Source organism: Pleurodeles waltl, chromosome 11 (genome assembly GCF_031143425.1).
Source record: "Pleurodeles waltl isolate 20211129_DDA chromosome 11, aPleWal1.hap1.20221129, whole genome shotgun sequence".
In the NCBI taxonomy this organism is placed as follows: Eukaryota; Metazoa; Chordata; class Amphibia; order Caudata; family Salamandridae; genus Pleurodeles; species Pleurodeles waltl.
In genome coordinates, this window is record NC_090450.1 from 820,963,900 (window position 1) to 820,983,952 (window position 20,053).

The 20,053-nt window shown below is 43.7% G+C and overlaps 1 protein-coding gene across 1 annotated transcript in view; it reads left to right on the plus strand.

Moving 5' to 3' along the window:
• Nucleotides 1–20,053, plus strand: part of POLE (DNA polymerase epsilon, catalytic subunit) — a 293,620-nt gene that overhangs the window by 10,673 nt on the left and 262,894 nt on the right. The window contains exon 2 of the mRNA XM_069214647.1: nucleotides 19,330–19,465. Within this exon, the coding sequence (XP_069070748.1) occupies nucleotides 19,330–19,465 (136 nt within the window). The remainder of the gene's footprint in view (nucleotides 1–19,329; nucleotides 19,466–20,053) is intronic.

Consider the following 20,053-nt stretch of genomic DNA (forward strand, 5'->3'; position numbering starts at 1 on the left):
TAGGTAAAGGTAACTGGACTTACCATACTTAATTGATGCAGGGGGGGTGGCCACTAGCCCCGTCCTGGCGCGTACGGTGCAGACGGGCTTGCCTTTGGCGCGCCTTTGGCGCGCAAGACGACGCACCCACTGCGCGGACGCCAGGACAGGGTTTATTAAAGCTGGGAACCGGTCAACTAGTCCGCCAACCCCCCAAGATGGCGGACCTCCGTGGGCCTCTAAAGTGTGGTAAAAATGGCTGCCCCTTAAAAACCGAACTTCATTACAAATTCAATACAATTTTAAAAAGATGTTTAAAAACTTTGCAATAAAATGTGCTAATCGGCTGACCTTAAAAAACCAATGGTTAGGCCAGGAAAATGCAGTCTGACCAAAAGTGCAGTGCTCCTTCTCCTAAATAAATCGTAGTTTCCTCTTGTTCACATCAACTTTTCCACCTATTTAAATTTTTTCCCACACCTTAGTTCCCTCTTCCTCCCACTCTCCACTACCAGTTTACATGAATTCAACCACTTTAAAAACCTTCAAAATCCGTTCCGTAAGGCCATTTACTGCGTCCTGTAGTTTAAGTAGTGTTTCATAAGGTGGCTCCTCTGCCTCCTCCTCTTGTATGTAGATTGTGTGTCATGGCATTTGCTTCAGCCGTTACCTTTTCCAGTGTAACCTGTAGCCAAGAGGCTATTGAGGCTTCCTTCCATGAAATGGCTATAAGTAGCTTGAAAAGGACCCCAACCAGATCAGCCAGTTTTAAGTAGTGCTTAGTGCAATTTGTATGCTTAGTAACTCCATGGAGGCAGTACTAGGGGTCTAACGTGAGCCACATTTCAATCACTGTCAATACATGGTCCATGACTTGCACCCATATTTGCGCAAACGAGGTGCAGTCCCACACCATACGTAGGAAGGTTGCATCATGATGGCAGCACCAGGGGCACACTGATGCCACCCCCAGAAACATCTCATGCAGTCGGTGTGATGTAAGGTAAGTGTGATGCAAACAATTGAATTGGGGGAGCTTCAGGCGAGCGTTGCGAGACACCCGCTTTACATGCTCAAATGCCATCCCTCATTGGTTGGCCCTCAGAACTGTCCCTAGACTTGCGTAACAACAGGACTTTGTGAGCAATGCAAGGTCCGTGTCCGCAGTTTGTAAAGCTGCATACAGCACCATACCAGCCCTTCGCCATAGGCCATGCTTAATGTACACTGCAACCTGTGATGTAAGGTAGGAGCCTCCTGACCCACTGCCCACAGATTTCGGCCCCCCTCTAATCAATCTGCCTTCGTCCATTGCGTGGACCATTGTAGCTGCGCCGCGGTGAGGTAAAGCTCTAGATCAGGCACACCTACCACCAACGGTCGTTGAAGGGTCCGGATCTCCACTTGTTTACATGCTTCAGCCCATTGGGTTGGAAAGTAGTCTCCATAAGTCACTGAAGAAGGCCCTGGTAGGGATCACTGGTACTGCTGCAAAGAAATACAGAAGCCGTAGCAGTATCGGCATCTTTACTATGGATGCACGGTCCATGGGGGACAAAGGCAGTTGCGTCCAGAAGCTCAAGTACTGTAGGAGTGACGTCCGGGTCTTACCATGGTTCCTTTCAAGGAGATCCGTGTCTGACTGGTAGATGTTCACCTCAAGGTAGTAAAACGTTTTGTATTGTCTTAATGCACTGCAATTTTACGTATCTGATTGGATTAAGTGTGGTCATAACCATGAAAATGAAGACATTTTTGTCTTTGGAGTCAATTTTCATATTTGTTTGGTTTGTCGAGCAGCAGAGAAAATTCAGAGGGGATTGGTCTGTGGAGGAGAAATGTGTTAATAGACAAGGGATTCGGTAAATCCGAGATTGGCAAGGACAGCCCTGGTAATCGGCAGTGGATAGCTATGTTTACATGAAAGATTAGAGCTTCGTGTTTGGCTGTCCCAAGAACAACCCCTCTGTGCTCGAGTTTGTCCATGGGCCTGTCTATCTCGCACCTCATATTTTGCCCAGGCCAAGCTATGCTAAAGCTCTGCAGAAAGTGCCCACCCCAGATATACAGTGGCATGAGTGTAGCTAATAGCTGTTAACCTGGAAACAAAGTAAAAACAAATGTTCTTGTGCAGTGAGACTGGTTTTACTCTCAAGTCTGTGAGACTGCTTTGTTTCTTTTTAGTGGCAGCAGGTTAAATACTGCAGGTATCGTGTTTGTTAGCTGATTTACAGTTAATTTGCGAATCAAATATTGCAAAGTATTGGAGGCATTGTCTTGATACTTTCCACCCATGCTTAACATGCACCCAATTTTTGAATTTTCCTCATTCAGTCTCCATTTTAACACCAACCCACGAATATAACTTCTTGATTCTTTTTCTATTTTTTGTACCTAGACATTTCAGTGTGCTCACCATGACATAATTATACAACGCTATTTTTCAGCTTGAAAGGTGGCATTGCTTTCGTACTTTGAGACACTCAACATATTCTTTCTTGATTTTATCCTCACCAGTATGTCATCTCGGAAACCGATAAACGCTTGCATGTCTCCAAATTGCTCTGTTATGAGCCTTGGCTGCTGAAGCATATCACAAAGACATTAATTCAGTAGACGTGGAAACAACCAAACCGCATATTACATGCTGTAAAAGCTTTGCTGTTGGGATGTGAACTCACTTCGTGATAGGCAAAGAAAAAATCAAGGCTGGAAAACCATTTAATGTTTCTTGTTAATGATAAGATCTAATTTGATTTTGAATAGGGGCTCAATAGCAGTGTTATTGTCAAGATCCCACAGGTCTTCACAGAGATTCGCTCTCCCATTTGCTCGTCAAGCCACTACCAAAGGCAGTATGCATTCATACCATTCAGTTGGCTCTTTGATACTGACATCCTGCAACTTTTTGATCTCAGCCTTCACTTATTGTCTCACAATAAGCGGTATGTTTCTCACTTTGTGCATTCATAGTGTGGGGTTGGAAATCAATTCAATCTTACGGTTTTAAAGCCTTTCATTTTACCTTCACGTACTTTTGGAACATTTCTAACACTCATTTCCCAAGTACCCTCACTTTTCATGGGCTATCAGTACTTGTTCGGTTCAGGATCCATATAATATGGAAAGTTCTTGGGTTCCTCTGTCCTAAAATTGGTGGATCTTCTTTAGCTATATACAATTTGCAGAAAGCATTCGTATCGTTCAATGAAAAAACGAAGGACCTGCAATCATGAATCTCTCTTCTATTTGCTGTATAACTTCCTGGATTAAAATTGTGTGGTTCCAATTTATATTAAATGTTATCAGACAAGGTTATCTTCCTAATCGCTCTGTGCTACAGTTATGTATGTAGACTCCAAATCAGCAGCAGTTTTATAAAGTTATGCCCCCAATTTTCATCTTCCATAGAAGCTAGTCGCAACTACCTTCCTCACACGTTATGTGCAAGGGCACATCTTGTTTAAAATTTGATGCAGTATTTTTTGATTGACTGCCACTTTTTGATGCACTTTGTGTTGTTTTCAGCAATTTAGGAAACGGTGTTCCTTTTTTTTTTTTTTTTTCCTCCTGCACACCTTTGCAAAATGTCCAGTGTTGCCACATTCTAAATATTTGCCATTGCGAGCAGAGCATTTAAAAATGTAAGTGGAGTTCTAGGAACTACCACACCTATAACATGCCTTTTCACTATCTTTTGTTTGTTGTCTTTTTTTAGTTCGGTCTTTTTTCTTGGTCTCCTGTCATATATCTTGCTCCCTGTCTCATACTTGAGTCTACTATCTCTCTATAATGTAGCTTTAGTGCGCCAACCCCATATCTCAACTTTCTTTACAACTACTGCGCATCAGATAAGGTTCAATTGTGGTCAGAAGGCGGAATCGGGCTGCTGCCCACCTGTGGCAGTTGAGATCGTTTACTACTGCTGTCCATTCTTCTATGGCTCTGCAAACTGGGACAACGTACAACCAGGGCTGCACTTGAGTTTTATAGTAACGAAGGAGAGCAGTCATAGGCTCTCCAGGAAATGTTGAGTGGCATGAGTTTAGATCTACTCAATCATTCAGAAGATGTAATATCTTAGCGTCCAACCTAGTACTTTTATTCACGTACGGATTCTAAATACTAAATTTTTCAATTGTTTATATAGGGTGGTAACATGAATGTGATTTCCCTGTGGTCGCTACAACCACCTTATCCTCACCATGCCGGTCCCCACACAGGTACCCTGTTTATAATTGTCCCCCAGGGCGCTCCAATAAAAGTATGAATTATGCTCAGGTGCAGATTATTTTCCCACAAATTGAAATATGCAGTCAGTCGCTTTGTGCTCTTACCCCTGCGGTTGCACTGAGGTGGAACCAGCCTTAAGCTCTCTACAACGCATTGCAAACGGCCAGATGCTTTGGAGCAGCAGTGTCCCAGGACTGCTTTTTAAGAATCGGTTCCTGGTGCGGCCCCATTCAGACTCACCTAAAACAGTAGTAATCTCAAACGGGGGTATATTAGCTGAAAGGCGTGGCTAATCCAGTTGAGGTACAAGATTAAAAAATAACCCTAACCAACTAAAACATGGCTTTCTTTCTGGATTTTCATAACTGAGGAGTGTGGCCATTAACTGGTATAAAAAAAAGTGGATTCATTGGGAAGCATGACAGACTGCCTTAGTGGTCTTTTTGGGATATCCTGACAGTGCAGACTGCCTTAGTGGTCTTTTTGGGATATCCTGACAGTGCTTGGGTGAGCACAGGGTTGGAGGTCACAGAATATTGATTGTTTACCCTGTGTCACGCACTCTGGCTCAGTTCACATCTTAAAGCCGAGCTGTCAAGTAACCGAACTGGTTTTGGTCAGTCTTTCGTGTTGAGGTATAGCTTTGTCTGCAATATACATTGATGCCAGAAAGCAGAAATGGGGTGAAACTACTGTGTGGTTTCTTGAGGCAGAACACTTTTTTGAAAGAAGCTAGAATGTTACTAGCCCATGCAGCAAGCCTCCATCTTGTGCTTCTGTGTAACGTCCTTTCACAAGACACCTTTTTATCACCTCACTTGGACTCTGGGCTTACAACGTGCAAGTTAAAAAAACAGAGCGTACGCTCCCGGGGAAGTGAAGGACCCAGATCATGGGAGTCCACGTGTATTTTAATTGAAGACATCTACATCCTTCTTTAAAAGGGATATACATTAAAATGCCTGTGGCTGCCATTATACTTTCACTTACCGCCAACTACAGCAGCTTGCTAAAGTTACAGCAGTCAAAGGCTGCTATAGATGGACGTATAGTTTTAGTGTCCCCCCCCCCCCCCGTACATCAAAAAAAAAAATATTTCGCTGAGCAACAAAAGTACACAAGGGACGTCAGTGGCATCGCAACGAATAGGCCTTTTAGGATAAAATCCTGGGTTAGTTAGATAGTTCAGCAAAGGGGAGAATGGCGGAGCTGCAGGCACGCCGTGATCTGTCATATCTACACTGTTTAGTATCCTTGCTTGTGGACTTGCCAATTTTGCTTTGTTGTGCCGTTGATGGTGATGGATGCAGGGGTTTGCAGATGAAAGGGTGTTGTGTGGTATGAAATCCTACTTTTAGTAAAGCCAGTAAAGTTTTTTAGTACCCTACAGCGCCGAGTTTCAAGGCATGAGTTGTTTTGCCTCAAATCAGTAGGTAAAGCTAAATTCAAGCTGTATGCTTCTCGATGGGCTCGTACAAATCTTCAGTGTGGCAATCTTCTACTGTCTTGACACATTCAGAGGTGACTTCTGTTCCAAAAAACATCTATAAAATAGCTCCCATCGACAGAATTGGTCACAGGAAAATACATTACTGTCTGCATTATTAAACAAGCTCTGTTCCCTTTCCCAATGCTTTGGTGTGACCATGTGTACTGTACGGGCTATAAAATCAAAACCTGATCTATATTCGAGATACTCCTCAGATCTCCCATGCCTTGCAAAGTTTTATCAAATTGGTGCAATGGTCTTAAAACATCCTGTTCAACTGTTGGATGTGACACCCAGTGTTTCACACTGCGTGCAAAGCTGCATCACAAGGATGCTTGTGTGACTGCAAGATAGTTTCCTCACATGTATTGTACCATCTTTATTTTTTTGTGAAATATTTCTTTATTGGCGTTTGCAATTAAATATATCCACAATGGTAGCAGACTGACATCAGCATGTATGTCCACAAATAGGCTAGTAAAGAGGAGATAATCAAAACTTCATCATAAGGAATAATATTTCAGTAGCATGTCATTGCAAAATAACATACTTTTGAGAAATTTAATGCACAAGTATAGCTCTTATTGCCATAGGTTAGAGAGCAATCCCTACCCTGTGGGAGCTGAGTTAAAAGTAACACTGGCTCTAATTGGCCTTGTGTGGTATATGGCTGTCTGACATTAATGGTCACAATAGCCAACCTTAACCGTGTGTAAAACCATCCGGAAAACTAGTGCGACAGGGCAGTAGGGGGTTTCCCATGGGGAAATGAAGGCCCTCATTACAACATTGGCAGTATTGACCACCTACCGCCATGGCTATGGCCGCCAACATACCGCCGCCGTGGCTACCAGCTGGCAACGCGTATTATGACCGCCGGCGGTATTCCGCCAGAACTCTGGTGCAACACCGCTGCCGGTCTTGGCGGCGGACGGCAGTTAGGCGGCGCTGCTGAAAACAGCACCGCCACCGCAGCAAAACACCGCCGACCGTATCATGAGCAATGATATGGCCTGGCGGTGTTTTGCTGGCTGATGCTGCTGCTGACAGCAGCCCCGCGGACCCTCTCCAGCCGGAGGACCCCCTGCAAGCAAGTAAGTCGGGTTCTCCGACCAGAGAGGGGAGGGTGTTGTGTGTATGTGGGGGGGGTGCATGTATGTTTTGGGATGCGTGCATGTGGGTGTGAGTCGCGTTGGATGCATGCAAGAATGAGTGTGAGTGTTGTGTGTTGTGGATGCGTGTGTGTGACAAGGTATGTTGGTGTGTGTATGTGTGCATGCGTGGGTGGAGGTAGGTATGGGTATGTGCATGTGTGTATATGGGTGCGCGTGTGGGTGTGTATATGTTCGGGGGCAGGAGCGGGTGGGGGAGGACTCTGGGGAGAGGGCGGGGTTGGGGGACCCTTATCAGTGCCAGGGAAGGGATTCTCTGGCACTGATAGTGCCTACCGCCATGGTTTTCGTGGCAGTACAGAAACCACGAAAACCATGGCGGTAGGTTGGGTCGTAATGCCGAGGGTGGGAATGTGACGGCTGCCGGGCTGGAGACCTAAGTCTCAAGCCCAGCGGCTGTTACCACCCTGGCGGTCGGTGTGTTAAAGTGGCGGTGTTGCATGGCGGTAACCGCCAGGGTTCAAATCCCATTTTTTTTTACCCCATGTTGGCGGTATTACAGCCGCTTTAACACTGACCGCCAGCGTTGTAATGAAGGCCTAAGTGTGACTAGGCAGAAAAAATATGTAGGTGGGTGTGTCTGGGGGCATGAATGTGTAGCAGAGCAGGATGCGAGCATCCCCTACATTGCCAGCCACCATCGCATGTAGGTGCAAGATCTGTCTCACATGTATGCAGGGGTAGTGCATTCTCATTGTATGGAGGCTCATCATGGCAGACCGCTGGGTGGCTGCGTGCTGTACATAACCCCTGGGGTATGGCAAGCTAGGTTTGCGGTTATGTTATGTTATTGAGACTTGTATAGCGCCAGCTACCCGGAGGCCTCGTAGCGCTGATCAGTTTGAAAAGTTTAGAACATACTGGAGGAATCTCAAACTTCCCTGGAGAGGGGGAACTTAGAAGAATTTAGAATAGCCAGGTTTTAATGGCCTTCCTAAATTCTGTCTCCTGATTCATCATGCGAATATTCGTGGGTAGGGAGTTCCAAAGTCTGGCTCCCTGGTACTTCAGGGATCTTCCTCCCCATGATGTTCTCTTTACTTTGGGTACCACTACCATGGCTTTAGAGGCCGATCTCAAAACTCTTGTGGGTGTATATAGTGAAATTAATGATTTTAGATAATGAGGATCCTTTTTATATAGAGCTCTGTGGAAGAAGCAAAGAGCCTTAAACTTTATCCTTTTTGCCACTGGAAGCCAGTGCAGTTCAATCAGAGCTTTTTTAGTTGATGTGGTCCTAGGCAGATTAAAGAGCAGACGTGCTGCAGCATTTTGTACCACCTGTAGTTTGTTAACCACATAACCTGGAGATCCCAAAAAGAGGCTGTTTCCATAATCTAATCTGGATAAAATCAGGGCTTGTACGGCCAATCTTTTGGCCAATGGCGGAAGCAGACCAATAATCTTCCTTAGTAGCTTAAGAATCCCAAAACAGGTGGATGACGTTCTCTTGGCTTGATGTTCCATGGTGAGTTTGGGATCCAACCAAACTCCCAAGGCTTTAATCTGAGTTTTGGGGGTGGGGGGGGTAAGTAATCTAAATGTATTACTGGTCCTATATTTTTAGCAGGGTTGGCCAGTTTTCCTAAAAACATAACTTCTGTCTTTTCTTCGTTGAGTTGCAGCCTGCTTTCTGTCATCCATGCAGCAATCGCTTGGAGACAGGCAGGCAAGGCCGAGTTGTCCGCCTCCTTATTGGGGGAGAAGGAAACCACCAGCTGTGTGTCGTCCGCATATGACACCAGGGATACCCCAAAGGGTTCTATGACTTCTGCTAGGGGGGGACATGTCAATGTTGAACAGAGTGGGACTCAAAGATGAGCCCTGCGGAACTCCGCATAAAAGTTTCAACTGGGCTGAGAAAAAAGAACGATCCAGGACTTGAAAGGTTCTATTTTGTAAGAACGAGCTTAACCATTTAAGCGCCCTTCCTTTAATCCCACTATTTCCCATTCTTTGAATGAGTAGATCATGATTGACCGTATCAAATGCCGCGCTCAAATCTAACCTTATTATTACAGTTGCCTGACCTTGGTCCATTCGTTTTCTTGCTTCTTACGTAACCACAATCATGGCAGATTCAGTGCTGTGGCCCGGTCTAAAGCCCATTTGAGTTATATGCAAAATCGTATGTTCTTCCAGAAAGCGCAATAGTTGTATATTTACGTGCTTATCAATACGTTTTGCCATCATGGGAAGGAGCGAGATAGGCCTGTAGTTTTTAAAGGCCGCTCCATTTAGATTAGGCTTCTTTAGAAGGGTCTTGACCACTGCATGTTTCCAGGAGTCCGGCACCATCCCACTTTGTAGCGAGCTGTTTAACAGCTCGGTTATTACCGGATTTAGCGCTACTCTTCCCTGCATAATAATATGGGGAGGTGCGGGATCAAGTGGAGAACCTGATTTTAATTTACTGAGGAGCCCCAAAGCTCCTTCCTCAGAGATGGGAAGAAAACTCTGTAAAACATTGTCACCTTCCTTCTTCTCCATCGCATGCCCTGCGACTCCCCCTACTTCCCCTGAGAAGTTTTCATAAATGTCCTCAATCTTCTTTAAGAAGAAGGAGGCAAAATTGTTACTATGTTCTTCTGAAGCTTCCATTGCTTCCGGGCATGCAGGAATATACAATAGCTCCGTGAGCACACCAAAAATTTCTTTAGGAGATCCTGACGCCTTTTCAATTTTATCTCCATAAAAGGTCGCTTGGGCTAATCTGATCTACTTCTGGTACAACCTAATTGAACCTCTGTACTCTTATCTGTCCTCCTCCTTTAATGATTTCCTCTATTTCCTTTCAATCTTCCTACAGTTCCTCTCTAATGTCATTAAGTGGTTATTGAACCAGGGAGCCTTTCCTCCCTTCTTTTGCCCAGAGAGGGGTGTATAGGGCAGCACTCTGTCCAGACTATCAGAGATCCCCTCATTAAAAGAGGTAGGGTCTATCTGCCGGTCCCTCATAAAATATTTGTTATTTCTATTCAGTGAATTGACCCATTCTTTTGTTTATTCCACTTCTTAATCTTACTGTTGGAGTGGTGGTGGTGTCCAAACCTATTAGTTATATTACCCTTTAAGGTGATTAAAAAATGATCGGACCATGCTACAGGGGTAGGGGGTAGTGCGACCAACGATGAAAGATTACTAAACACCAGGTCTAAAAAATGCCCTTTCTCCTGTGTGGGGCCTCTGATCAATGGGTGTAATCCCAGAGCTTCCAGATCATTCACTAACCGCTTAGTTGCCATCAGTTCTAAATTATCAACTTGGATATTAAAATCTCCTAATAAAGTAAAATTCGGCCTATTGCAAATGAGACTTGCCATCCGCTCTGGTAATAGGTTCAGGAATTCATCATAAGTCCCCGGGGGGCGGTAGAGTAGTACTCCTGTAAATGTAGGATTGAAGGTAATGGAAAAAATCATTCCCTCACACCCTGCGAGGTCAAGGGGACTATAGTTAAAAAGAAAATCTTGTTAAAAAATAATTGCTATTCCCCCTCCTTTCCCTTTATCTCTATTGGTTCTTGCTATCACATACCCTTTGGGTACTGCAAGAGCTAAATCCGGCCCTGAACCCTCATGGAGCCACGTTTCTGTCAAAAAGAAGGCATCTGGTGCCCCCTCGCTCAGCAAGAGATTTATGTCTAGTTTGTGTGCTGGCAGAGAGCGGCAATTTATTAGCTGAATCCTCACATTATATTTGGAGGGTTCTGCCTGATCTGAGTCAGGACCCATAGGCTTTTCCAGAGTCCAATCACATCTAGGGCAGGACCATGACTCCCTTGCATCGCTGGGACAAATGTAGCAGCCCTCTCCTACTCTTTTCCTAAGGTCCTTTAGCGCACCTGATGAATAGGTAAAGGTAACTGGACTTACCATACTTAATTGATGCAGGGGGGGTGGCCCCGAGCCCCGTCCTGGCGCGGACGGGTGCGGACAGGCTTGCCTTTGGCGAGCCTTCGGCGCGCAAGACGGCGCACCCACTGCGCGGACGCCAGGACCGGTTTTATTAAAGCTGGGAACCGGTCAACTAGACCGCCAACCCCCCAAGATGGCGGACCTCCGTGGGCCTCTAAAGTGTGGTAAAAATGGCTGCCCCTTAAAAACCGAACTTCATTACAAATTCAATACAATTTTAAAAAGATGTTTAAAAACTTTGCAATAAAATGTGCTAATCGGCTGACCTTAAAAAACCAATGGTCAGGCCAGGAAAATGCAGTCTGACCAAAAGTGCAGTGCTCCTTCTCCTAAATAAATCGTAGTTTCCTCTTGTTCACATCAACTTTTCCACCTATTTAAATTTTTCCCCACACCTTAGTTCCCTCTTCCTCCCACTCTCCACTACCAGTTTACATGAATTCAACCACTTTAAAAACCTTCAAAATCCGTTCCGTAAGGCCATCTACTGCGTCCTGTAGTTTAAGTAGTGTTTCATAAGGTGGCTCCTCTGCCTCCTCCTCTTGTATGTAGATTGTGTGTCATGGCATTTGCTTCAGCCGTTACCTTTTCCAGTGTAACCTGTAGCCAAGAGGCTATTGAGGCTTCCTTCCATGAAATGGCTATAAGTAGCTTGAAAAGGACCCCAACCAGATCAGCCAGTTTTAAGTAGTGCTTAGTGCAATTTGTATGCTTAGTAACTCCATGGAGGCAGTACTAGGGGTCTAATGTGAGCCACATTTCAATCACTGTCAATACATGGTCCATGACTTGCACCCATATTTGCGCAAACGAAGTGCAGTCCCACACCATACGTAGGAAGGTTGCATCATGATGGCAGCACCAGGGTCACACTGATGCCACCCCCAGAAACATCTCATGCAGTCGGTGTGATGTAAGGTAAGTGTGATGCAAACAATTGAATTGGGGGAGCTTCAGGCGAGCGTTGCGAGACACCCGCTTTACATGCTCAAATGCCATCCCTCATTGTTTGGCCCTCAGATCTGTCCCTAGACTTGCGTAACAACAGGACTTTGTGAGCAATGCAAGGTCCGTGTCTGCAGTTTGTAAAGCTGCATACAGCACCATACCAGCCCTTCGCCATAGGCCATGCTTAATGTACACTGCAACCTGTGATGTAAGGTAGGAGCCTCCTGACCCACTGCCCACAGATTTCGGCCCCCCTCTAATCAATCTGCCTTCGTCCATTGCGTGGACCATTGTAGCTGCGCCGCGGTGAGGTAAAGCTCTAGATCAGGCACACCTACCACCCCCCCCCCCCCTGTCAACGGTTGTTGAAGGGTCGGGATCTCCACTTGTTTACATGCTTCAGCCCATTGGGTTGGAAAGTAGTCTCCATAAGTCACTGAAGAAGGCCCTGGTAGGGATCACTGGTACTGCTGCAAAGAAATACAGAAGCCGTAGCAGTATCGGCATCTTTACTATGGATGCACGGCCCATGGGGGACAAAGGCAGTTGCGTCCAGAAACTCAAGTACTGTAGGAGTGACGTCCGGGTCTTACCATGGTTCCTTTCAAGGAGATCCGTGTCTGAGTGGTAGATGTTCACCTCAAGGTAGTAAAACGTATCGTATTGTCAAGGTAGGCGTTAGTCTCCAGGTCCTCAGCAGTTACATGCTCTACCCTTCACAGGGAAAAATACAGTACTTGCTCCAGTTCACTCAGAGACAAATCAAGGTTCCAAAGAGATCTAATAGAGTAAAAAAGATCAAGCAGTTGACGTCTGTGGTCTCTAAAGTACACTAGGACATCATCGGCATATAGCAAGACTGTGCCAGTCGAGGCCCATGGCCATAACCCATAACAAAACAGCCAGAGATTACATGGCCAAGGCAAATATGACAGGAGAGAGATAGCAACCCTGAAGGGTGCTTCTGCCAATGTCAAATTGGCGTGAGATTTGACGCCCCATCCGCACCCTCACCTGCAGGGCTGTGTATAGTAATTAGACCCATTTCATAAATTCAGGACCAATCCCCAATGCCTCCAGGACCAGCAGTAAATAAGACCACCCAAAGGTGTTGAAAGCTTTCTCAAAGTCCAGAGAGACCACTACTGGGAGCTCCTCCGATCCTACCACTGCATCCATAATGTGGGGGATGAACCCACATTGGTCTAGAGGATCGGGATCAACCGGTTCGCCAGCACTTTGCTCAAAATGTTGTAGTTGATATTCAGCATCGACAAAGGGCAATATGAGCTTACCTCCAGGGGGGTCCCTGCCAGCTTCGGGCAATACTACAACAAGGACCTTGCTTAGTTATTCAGACAGTCATCCACTCTGATGTGCCTCCAGATTCATCGCAAGCAATTTGGGCACCAAAGTGTCCTTATAGGATGCGTAATATTCTACAGGGAATCCATCTGTTTCTGGGACCTTATTGCCGGACATGTGGCATATTGCGGCCTGCATCTCTGCTAGCTGTAAGAGTTGTTCAAGCTCTAGGAGCTGCAGAGGGTTAACATGGGGGAGTACTGCCCTTGTGATATACTCCCGGAGACTGTCTGGGGAGGGATCATGAGGAGGATTGTAGCATCTTTATGATGTAAATTTGCATGTAATGTGAAATATAGGGTTGGTTAAGGGGATACCCAACCAGTTAGGTTTTAGTTTGCAGGGTCACTGGTCACACATAACTGTGTACATTTAGTCTCCCTTACAGAACCGCTATCGAGGATAGCTGTGTCACCTAGTGTCTAATTTAGAAACAAGGACAGCGTTATATTCTGAAACTTTAAAAATAACATTGCTAACAAAAAATTATTTGACCATCCCACCATGGAAAATATTCAGTTTTCAATTACTATCTTGTGATGAGTATTCATGTTGTAATTCACATATATCAGTCCCATGTCAGTAGCCGTGTTGAAACTGAACAAATAGACACCTGCCACTCTACCTTGAAGCACATGGATCGGTGCTGGTACTTTCATTTTCTTATTTTTCACCGTTGCTGCATGTCAGTGTTGACTCTTCATGGGTATCGCTGCAGCCCAAATAAACACTTTGGTTTTTGATGGTGTAAGTCGTGGTAATGGAGACAGTTCATTGTATTTCTCTTCAGGCATTGTATTTAACAATGCACCACTATCGATAAGGAAAGGGATTGAACGTCTATTTATTTCCAGTGTAATCTTTGGACAGTGCATGTATTATTTTGTTGCTTTGGCATGTCGACTTTTCTTTCACATTTTTCTTCACATATTACCAGTCTGTTGTACAGCTATTTTAGCCATGTTTTAGACACGTTATTTTAGCAAACTAGCCCTGCCGATGTTCACTTTAGCCCAGTTACATTTTATTCAGCATCGCTTTATTTTTCTAGCATTAGTCACATTTGCAGTTTTTTTTATTTTCTGTTTGTTCTTTCGCCTAGGAAAGCATCACATTCTTAGCACTGCATTCATTTCACTTAGTGCTTTCCTCAAGGCTGCAGTCAGATAGGGTACCCAGCAAAAGTGGTACGCTGTGTCTCCGACATTCACAGAAACATGCATATCCTTACGTGGGGACCTTTTCTTAGAACATCCGTTGTTTTATTATAAAACCCCTTCTCTGTCCCATGCATGTAAGAGGGAGATTCCAGCCAGATGACCATGACTGCAAGCTGCTTGTCTTTGCTACAGCTGCTTGCTTAGACTGCCGAATCCCTGGCCTATATGGGGACGGTGTAACTCTAGACAACAGGCTTGCTTGCTAAGGTATGGGGGAATGAAGCCTTCCCAGGGGGACGGAAACCTGAAGGGCGGATTAGGATTATTAAGCTGTGCTCTAACATAGTTTAGGTAGGAACCACATACACTTCCCAATGACAAAATGGTGGGACTATTTTTGTGTTTTACTCTCCTCGTCACAATTTTGCTTCTAGTGTGTTTTACCATCCTACTTATTGCAATACATGCCATTTTATCTAAGATGCAGTTACTTCAATAAACTTTATTGAAAGTTTTTCTGCCTGTTTGTCTTTGCCTGTGTGAGACTAATGTAACTGAGAGAAAGGGATGAGATCTGATTGACCACGATCCCCTGAGGAGTCTTCTTTGTCATGCATCTGGTTGCCACAATCATCCATGCTCTCTTGTGGAAGTGAGGCACTGCTAGTTGGCTGGAAAAACCGGATTGGGCAGACAGGTGTCACATGGTGTGGAATTGTACTCATTACCCACCATTCAGGTGATTCTGCTGCCCAAATCCAATATTCTCATTAGGATAATGAGAACCTACGCGACAAGTCCAACATGTTTTCCTGAGGTACACAGCGACTCAGTACAATCACTTTCTTCACTTTCACTTATTATTGAGGCAGAAGAACTGATTGGCGAATATTAGGATCCCTATCAACTTTTTTAGTTTCTGATTGCCTCAACTGGTGTCGCCGCTTGACCTTGTGGGCATGTGTATAATGTGCTTCTAGCACATTCTGGGGGCTATTTTGTCTTTGCGACTTGACACACTTCCTTTTTCCTTCGATTTATACATTGTCAGATAATGGTTCTCTACTTACCATACCCTTTGCATATCTGTCCAATGGCGGGACAATTTCCACATCTGAAACACAACTTCTTTTTATTTGTAGGCATCACTTTGTGTCCTTCAGTTCTTACCTTTCACACTAATGACTAACTCATTCTGGGCACCTCCGGCATCTATGCCTGCAGCTTTTTTCTGAGCACGTTCCTCAGCTCTGGCAGCCATCATCACTCACTCCAGACTTGAGTTTCTCTCATCATTTGTCATCTGAATGAATTGTACAAGCATCCGTCAATAACTCTAAGCTGCATTTATTTTTTTGTCATTAAATTCATTGAACTTGCAGTGTTTGCGTGTGTCAAGTCTTTCCACAAATTCATTGATTGTTTCACCAACTCGTTGACGTTCTTGACTGCAACCGTATTGTTCATAATCGACTACTGGTACTGGATTGAACTTGATATTCAACACCTTTTTAATCTGACAGTATGTGACCTCTTTGTTAGTTCTCTGCATTTTCCGTATGATTTCTTTCACATCATCACCAGCAAGATTTTTTAGATATTTGATCATCTTTCTGTTATCAGTCACTTCAAGTGCATCAATGAAATCTTTAAATGTCTGTATCCAGGCAGTCCATTTATCGCCAATATTTGGGTTTTTGGCAGTTTAGAAAGGTGGTGGTGGTTTCTGGAAGGTGGCAAAATTATAACTGTTAATGGGAGTGGCTGACTTTGAGCATGGAGCTCTGTCAAATGCTGTTGACTGTCCCTGGGAATGTGCATCATTAGTGAGGCCTGACGATGTTTCATACAGGACATTCTTTGGAGTTTTTACGTTCTTGGTCTCCATCGTAGCCCCGTCACTCATGGAGACCTTGGGAGTTGTTCTGAACTGGCAGCTTGGATGGTGTGCCATTTCAGGGATTGGACAATGCAGTCAGCACAACCCCATTGGTTCTTCTTTGGTCTCCTGGCTCAGTGCTTAGATAGTAATGCTCTACTTACCAAGACTCGGGTAAGTGTAATAACAGTATACTTCCTTTTTACTTTTCTGTCAGCCAGCGCTATTGTTTGTAATAATATGTAGCAAATTATGAATGTCTTTAATTGCATTTTATAATATCTCCCTTCAGCATTAATGCTGCATACAATGTATAGGTTTCTTTTGCGTGACAGCGCAGTACCTTTTTGTTTGATTTTGGTTGTAGCTTCTTGACCAATGATGCATGGACTTCTTAGTGAAGCTCTTTTTCCATTCACATGCCTGACACCAGCTGGAGTTGCGCTTTGACTCCACATACACTACTGTCGACTCTGCACTTTGAAGACATGTGGCACACACAAGCAGTTTGAATGGACTATGGCAAACTCTCCAGGAGGGCACTTTCTTCTCCAGGTTAATTATCCCCTATCTTGTCGCCAGTTGTAGATTCTTCCCTATCCTAGTTACCCACCAATGACTAGGCGATATACGGAGCTGAAAATTACACATCTTGGTTCCTTTGCGTGTATCTGTGAACTCCAACATTGTTAACAAAGCTTTCATTATTTTCTATTCTAGCGATTGCGTGACATTGATACGGAGTCAGAAAGGTTCTGTTCTAATTCATGCAAGACACTACACAGTTCTGTTCATTGTCTAATCTGTGGTTCTACTAGAGAGAAAATACAGTGCAGAGATGTGAAGAAGTTGCAATTACCCTACTTTCTACGCCTCTTTGGCTCTCCTCACACTTTTTCTATGTCCTTCTTGTCCCCTCCATCAGCTCTTGGCTGTGTCTCTTTGTCCCCTCCTTAAATTTGACCCACTGTGTTTGTGAAGATGAGGGGTGAACAAGACAACTTAGAAAGAGCATGATTCTTCGAACAGTGGGGGAATCTGTCTAATCGGTGGTCTGCTTATATGGCAGATTCAAGTTCTCAAGATGATGATAAAACCCAGTGGCATGTTTAGTTTACGTTCTGGTCCAGAAAGGCTTAGTGTTTCTTCCACTCATGGATGGTGTCCTGTTGTGGATACACATGTATCTAAGTAAGTCTAAGCCATGATAGTTTCAATTTACTTAGGTGTTGCGACTGCTTGGTTCTTCTGAAACTCTAACAGTATATTTTCTAATTTTGTTACTATTGACACAATCAAAAATATGATGAGTTTGAGCTGCAAGTCAGTTTTGCAGTATGGGCATATCAGTTGACTATGAGAATTAAACATTACTCTGCCATTTCCAGGGTCTCCCAGTAGTGATTATTTCACCAGTGCATTGACATCTTGCTACTGTTTTTGATACTTTCTATAATGATATATATATATATATATATGTGTGTGTATTTTGTTGGTAGACATTTTAACATCTTCATAGTGTGCTGCTTCTTGTACACTTGTGTGTATGTCTATTTTTCACGTTCTAATGATTCACTCTTAGAAGTTGATCGTAGATGCTGATTAGGCGTTCCAGACAACTTTGTAGGCAATGAGAATTCTCTGCTCCCACCCTTTATTTATTTATTTGTTTTAAATAGCTTCTGCTTTGGCATTAATCCCTTGACTGAAACTCAGTTTGGTCATTTCAAAGTAGCCAAGGAGGGTGTCTCCAGACAATGTCATGGGGAAGACACCATTAAAATTATCAAAGGATCGAAATATTCTCTACTGAATAAATTACTTTTTAGATATGGCTTTGTGACAATTGCTTGTTCTTGAATGTTTCACTGAGCCTTAGTTCTTTCAACCCAGACGTGATTTACTTATTTCTCTGTCTTCTATTATTTGGCTGTTCACTTCAATTTATTCTTAATGCTTTGTGTATCATCCAAGCACTGCCCTCTATATCAACATTTTCTTATCACTCTGATTACGTTAACATTCATTTTTTTGCTGTGTTATTTGATTAAACCATTAAATCACTGTACTTGAACAGCGGTGGTTTTTCTGTCTTGCAGTTGGGCGCATTCATATATTGATTAAATTCCATTCTGTTTCTTTCATGTCTTGACAATACATTTTCATTTAACAAAATATCTCCGGGCCTAAGTCCTAATGAACACCACTCAAAACGACACCCATGCAAACGCTGCACATCTTAACAAAACTAATAGGTTACTTTTGAACATGCGCCATTCAAAACTTGAGTACTGCAAACTCCGCGCAGCTTGGTTTCTGTGTTATGCAAGATTTGGTGTACTGTAGATTGAATGGTAAACTGCCCTCTTTCTGTCAAGTGTAGGCTGGGAAATACATGAGCATCCTTAATTTTGCCATCTTGAAGCTTAACTTGCAATTTGTGCTGATGGACCTTGCAAAGCAGCCTAGCTCAAAGTCCTCATCCGCCGTAACAATCTAGCATGCATAAAACATGCATTAAATCATTTTTTTTTACTAAGTAAAGGTATGTGGCTACTAAGCAAGTGCTACTACCGAGCAGTCCCAGTGCCCATAAAATATAAAGCGATATAACATAATCTAAAACGAGGAAAATGTTTAAATACAAAGTAGCTCTTCAAATAAGTGTTACACATTGGGACTCCGGAAAACTACCAAATGGGCAGTATTTCTAAATCTCCTTAATGTATTTATATATGTGATGTTTTTGAAGTGCGAACCAAGACCAAGGCAGCTGAGCACTTGATAAGGCTGGACTGATGTTTATAGGATGAGGTTCCTATCCCGAGTCAGAATCACTTCTGAAACATGTCATTCGACTGGTCCTCAGTTTGCATCCCGGGAAGCCAGTCTGATCTTTCCATGCTTCCAAAGTTGCTAAACTGAACACCAGTATATTGGGTAATAGCAACATCGGTTACCGCACAAAAAAAACACAACAGAGGCTTGGTGTTAAGTGTTCTATGAACGTATTAACAAAAAAACATGTAGCGGGGACATTGCACTATTACAAGGATGGGATGACGATTAGCAGGGGCCCCTGGGTTTTGAAATAAAATTCAAAACATTCCCCATTGTCTTCTGTTTCTGAGCAGATGTTAGTACATAGCAATGTAAGATGCTGATGTTTGTAATGTTTGTATTTTAGTGATGATGCCTCTGCAAGCTCTGCTGCCAAGCGCTTGGAGCGCAGTCAATGGACGGACCGGATGGATGCTCAGTATGGGTTTGAACGTATCAAGGAACCAGGAGACAAGACTGGTTGGCTGCTCAACATGCATCCGGTAAAGCATATGTTATTTTGGCATTAGTTCCTGTCCTTGTAACAACGCCTTTGGGTCTGTGACAACTGTAGCAGTTTTCTGTATTGCACTGTGCCTTTTTGGCTTGATTTGTTATTGCAAATGGGAATGGAGCATCGGTGTAAAATATTAATTGGCTTGGACGATGTTTCTTATGGAGAGCACAAAATAAATGTACATTTACGTATCGTTTATTTATGTAGAATGCTGAACCTGGTGAAAATCTGCATCTATACATTTTGAGCTTTGGTGTGCTACTAATGTACATTTTTGGAAGTAATCTTGGAGTTATTTTTGAGGAAAATAAATAGGAAAATACAATTTGAAGCATGTTTACCACAGTGAAGAAATTATTTTTTATGACCGATAAATAGTAATTTCCCTTGCCTTATGAAAGCGCCAAGAGGAATTTATAGAACTACTATGGGCCCGATTCCAAGAAAAGCTCGGAAATTAACTTGCATAGACTGTGCCTTGTGTTTTGAGCAGATTTGAGGTTTTGAGGATTTAGTTTTCCAGGAATGCTGTTTGGAACCCATGCCAGTCGGAGGATTCTTAGGAGTACTACTT